Source organism: Bison bison, unplaced genomic scaffold (genome assembly GCF_000754665.1).
Source record: "Bison bison bison isolate TAMUID 2011002044 unplaced genomic scaffold, Bison_UMD1.0 scf7180017864383, whole genome shotgun sequence".
Taxonomy (NCBI): Eukaryota; Metazoa; Chordata; class Mammalia; order Artiodactyla; family Bovidae; genus Bison; species Bison bison.
The window spans coordinates 3,992,058-3,997,243 of record NW_011494955.1 but is presented as its reverse complement, the minus strand read 5'-3'; the positions used below and the strand labels follow the sequence as shown (position 1 = coordinate 3,997,243).

General features: G+C 43.0%; 1 protein-coding gene across 1 annotated transcript in view; it reads left to right on the top strand.

Moving 5' to 3' along the window:
* FAM186A (family with sequence similarity 186, member A) overlaps window positions 1-5,186 on the top strand; it is an 85,127-nt gene that overhangs the window by 54,388 nt on the left and 25,553 nt on the right. Inside the window, exon 8 of the mRNA XM_010858073.1 lies at window positions 7-2,426. Coding sequence (XP_010856375.1) covers window positions 7-2,426 — 2,420 coding nt within the window. The remainder of the gene's footprint in view (window positions 1-6; window positions 2,427-5,186) is intronic.

Below are 5,186 nucleotides of genomic sequence, written 5' to 3'. Positions count from 1 at the left end.
CAGCAGGCCCAGGCACTGGGGATCACTCTCGCCCCTGAACAAGCTCAGGTTCCAGGGATCACTCTCACCCCTCAGCAGGCCCAGGCACTGGGGATCACTCTCGCCCCTGAACAAGCTCAGGCTCCAGGGATCACTCTCACCCCTCAGCAGGCCCAGGCACTGGGGATCACTCTCGCCCCTGAACAAGCTCAGGTTCCAGGGATCACTCTCACCCCACAGCAGGCCCAGGCACTGGGGATCACTCTTGCCCCTGAACAAGCTCAGGCTCCAGGGATCACTCTCACCCTTCAGCAGGCCCAGGCACTAGGGATCACTCTCGCCCCTGAACAAGCTCAGGCTCCAGGGATCACTCTCACCCCTCAGCAGGCCCAGGCACTGGGGATCACTCTCGCCCCTGAACAAGCTCAGGCACCAAGGATCACTCTCACCCCTCAACAGGCTCAGGCACTAGGGATTCCTATCACCCCGCAGCAGGCTGAAGCTCAGGGTCTGACTCTCACCCCTCAGCAGACCCAGGATTTGGGGATCCCTGCCACCCCTCAGGGCATTGTCTTTACCCCTCAGCAAGCCCAGGCATTGGGGATCCACATCACCCCTGAGCAGGCACAGGCTCAGGACATCACTCTTACCCCTCAGCAGTCTCAGGCACTAAGAATCCCTGTCACCATTCCACAAGCTCAGGATTTGGGGGCCCCTTTCACTTTAGGACAGGCTCAAGCATTGGGGGTTTCTCTCTCTCATGAACAGTTTGCAGAATTAGGGGTTCCTCTCACCTCAGATAAAGTGTATACCTTAGAATATCCCCACATCCCAGAACAAATCCAACCTGTGGAAGCTCCTCTCACCCCAGGGGAGGCCTGGTCCTTGGGTATTACTGTTAGGTCTGTGCAGGACCTAACATCAAGAACTCCTCTCATTAAGGAGCAGCCCTTACCACCCTGGGCTAGGCCTCCTTCAGTACATACATTGAAAACTGGGATCTCTTCCATTACTGATAAATCTGTCACAAAACATGCTCCTCACATTTCTAAGGAGTCACCAGTATCATCTGCTGCTACTGCTGAGAAGTCCCCTATATTTGAGGTGCCTTCTACTCCTTTGCATATATCAAGGTTTCCTCTTAAACAAGCCCCCTCTGAGAAATTCTTGGGAATGAGGATTCCTTCAGACCCTGGGAAGCCCCTGGCACCACAGATTTCTCCTTCCTCCAGACAGACCCCAGTGTCTAAGGATCTATCAACCTCTGTTCCGTTCCCAACACCAGTTCCCAGTCCAATATCTGGGCTCTCTCCCACTCCACAGCAGCCCCTTGAACCAGAGGCCCTTCTTAGTTCTAGGCGATTCTTCATATCTAGGGACTCTATGGCTCCCCAGTCGCCTCTGATACAGAAGCCCCTTCTTGACCTCAGACAGCCCCTTATGTCTGGAGTCCCAGTCACCTTTGCACAGATTCCCCAAATCTGGGCTCCTCTGTCTCCTGGGAAGCACTTGGTTCCTGGGACCTCTTCCATCCCTCAAGAGCTCTTGAAATCTAGACCCTTAACACTCTCTGAGAAGTTTCAGGCATCCCAGACTTTTGCCACTCGTAAGCAATCTCCTGGGTTACAAGCCCCTTCTACCCTTAGGCAGCATCTGCCACCAGGGACCCTTCCTGGGCACGCTTCCCCACTATGGGTCTCTCCCACCCCTGGGCGTCCCCTGACACCGTTGACTCCCTCAACCCCTGAAAAGCCACAGAAAGGTTTGTCTTCTGCTGTCTCTGAGAAAAGGAAGAAAAGATTGTCAATTATTTCTTCTCTGAAATTGAAATCAGTATCGGTCCATCCCAGTGCTCCAAGTTTCAAGGTGATTCAAGCCCCTTTCACCACTAAGAAGTTCCAAACAGCAGAGGTCTCTGACACTTCTGAAGAAATCCAGATACCCAAAGACCCTTTTGCTGTGAAACAATTTAGAATGTTTAAGTCCCATCTCACCGATTACAAGACACCGGTATCACAAGCCCCTTATGTTGATGAGGGGACCCTTCCTGCTACTCTCATTAAGCCTGTAACGCCACTACCTTCTCTTATTACTACTCAACTACTCAAAACACGGCAGAGCTCACCTTCTGAATGGGACCAGAAATCCCAACTTCCCCCTATCAATAAGCCCTGGGTACTAACTTCAGTTTCAGATACCAAGCAACCCAAGATGATGGTGCCCACTTCCTATCCCCAAGAGCTCAAAGAACAGAACTATTTTGTTGATGTGGAGGCTCAGCGGAAGAACCTGATACTCTTAAATCAGGCCACAAAATCTTCTATACTCCCTTCACAGCTACACACAGAAGCTAGGAATCTCATAATTGAGACATTTCATACAGACAAAGTTCGGCTGGGATACCTGTTCCGCAAGTACAATGCCTATAGGCTGATCCAGCGTGCAAGGTAAATATTATGTGTCTAGTTGTCTGATTTAGTCCTGATTTCAAATATCCTCCCTCATTACTCTATCAGTATATATGTATTTGTCAGGTTAGGTATTCTAAAAGATTCTCTTATAGAAGGTTTGTAAGATGGAAGCCTATTTAAGATAGCAAAAGGAGGTATATTTTTTAGAAATAAGAAATGTCATATAACACCCATTTCACTCATATGTATCTCTTGCAGAGATTCTAAAATATATTTTGAGGATCATGGTTGATCTCCAAAATATCAACTTCAAAAGTTTAGAAAGGCTTGCAGTTATTCTGAATTACTTTAATCTTGCATTCACCAAAAGACCTATGATTCTTTTTTTTTTAATTTACTTTTTATTGCAGTGAAGTTGGACAGAAGAGCTATTAAAGTGGGAGATGGCAGGCAGGTTTATGTACTTCGTGTTGCCATGGCAGCTTTGATGCTGGAGTGACCTACAGGAAACATGTTCTAGTCTTGATTTTTAAAATTGAAATTAGCCTGCCATTCTTGGCCTTTGTGTTTGAGGTTGCCAACTTATTATTTTGGGGATTTAAAAAACATTTTTTTTTATTGTAGAAATTCTTTCCCCTTTACAAAATAGTTAATTTATAATACTGTGTTATCTTATTTGGAGAATTTTTCTAACCTAAAATTACAATATGTCAAATTAAGATCTATGATAGAAAAAGCTATCATTAATTATAGGAACAATTTATGTCATTTATTCAGCAAATATTTATTGAATTCGTACTATTTGGCAAGCACTGCTCTAGATGCTATGGATACAGCAGCGAATAAAACAAAGTACCCTGTTCTCATGATATTTACACTTTTGAGGACTGAATTCATTTGAAAACTAAGCCCTGGAATAACAAGGTGTAAGAGAAAGACATTCAGTGTATAGACAGAAATTCTCATTTCAAGACTGAAGTTACCTTAGAACTGTTGAAATATTTTCTACTCCATAGTGTATTCTTCTCTTCCCAGAATGAATGTTCCTAGTCTTTTAAATCTGTTTTCACACGTGAACACTATCATCCACTTGAGAATTTGAAATAACATGTTTCTGGTCATTCTCCCGTTCATGTCTTTTTTCCTTTGTTGTATTAAATTAAAATATTGCATTCACCTGGTGCAGTATTTTAAAAAATACAAATAGAGTGAAAAGCCTCCTTAATAGTCTTATTCTTGGCCATTAGGCCCCTCCTTCAGGGCTACCCAGGTATTCCACCCAGAGATACTTTCTACATATGTAGCAAAGTACATAGGCTCTTTTATCCCACTCTTTATATATTTAAAAATACAATGTTTGATTTTTTCATAACAAGCTAGAATTTAGATATTAATATATAAAGAGTCTACTCATTCATTTTACAGTTTTATAGTACTCCAAAGTCTAGATTTGGAGAAGGCAATGACACCCCACTCCAGTACTTTTGCCTGGAAAATCCCATGGGCGGAGGAGCCTGGTAGGCTGCAGTCCATGGGGTCGCTAAGAGTCGGACACGACTGAGCGACTTCCCTTTCACTTTTCACTTTCATGCATTGGAGAAGGAAATGGCAACCCACTCCAGTGTTCTTGCCTGGAGAATCCCAGGGACGGGGGAGCCTGGTGGCTGCCATCTGTGGGATCACACAGAGTCGGACACGACTGAAGTGACTTAGCAGCAGTAGCAGCAAAGTCTAGATTTACCAGAATTTACTTAACCTTTGATGAGGTTAACATAACATTTATACTGTTTTTAAAAATGTACTTCAATGAACAATCTTATATATACATATGTATACATGTATGTATGTTCCTAAAAGTAGAACTTCTAAATCAAGGGTAAGCATTTTGTAATTGTGATAAATTTTTGTCAAATTGTTCTCCAAAGAGGTTGGAACAATTTATGTATCGGTCAGTATTATAAAAGAGTATTTCCCCACAAATATTATCAACTTTTTTGTTCATTGTCAATGTAATAGATGAAATATGGCACTTTCATGCTTTCATTTGCATTACTTTTATTATAGGTTGAAGTTAAGCATCTTTTCATAGAGTTAAGAACCATCTGTATTTTATTTTCTGTGAAGATCCTATTCAAATACTTTACCCATTTTTCAACTGGGTTATCAAGTTGCTTTTTAATTAATTAATTAGTTTTAATTGGAGGCTAATTGCTTTACAATATCAAGGTGGTTTTGCCATGTATCGACATGAATCAGCCATGGGTGCACATGCATCCCCTCATCCTGAAGCCCCTTCCCACCTCCCTCCCGACTCCTCCCCCTGGGTTGTCCCAGAACACCAGCTTTGAGCGTCCTGCTTCATGCTTTGAACTTGCACTGGTCATCTGTTTTACATAGGGTAACAGACATGTTTCAGTGTTATTCTTTCAAATCATCCCACCCTCCCCTTCTTCCACATAGTCCAAAAGTCTGTTCTTTACATCTGTGTCTTTTTTGTTGTCTTACATATAGGGTTGTTGTTACTGTCTTTCTAAATTCCATATATACGTGTTAATATTCTGTATTGATGTTTCTCTTTCTGACTTACTTCACTCTGTATAATAGGCTCCAGTTTCATCCACCTCATTAGAACAGACTCAAATGTGTTCTTTTTTTGATATAGCTGAGTAATACTCCATTGTGTATATGTACCACAACTTTCTTATCCATTTGTCTGCTGATGAACATCTAGGTTGCTTCCATGTCCTGGCTATTGTAAACAGTGCTGCAATAAACATTGGGGTACATGTGTCTCTT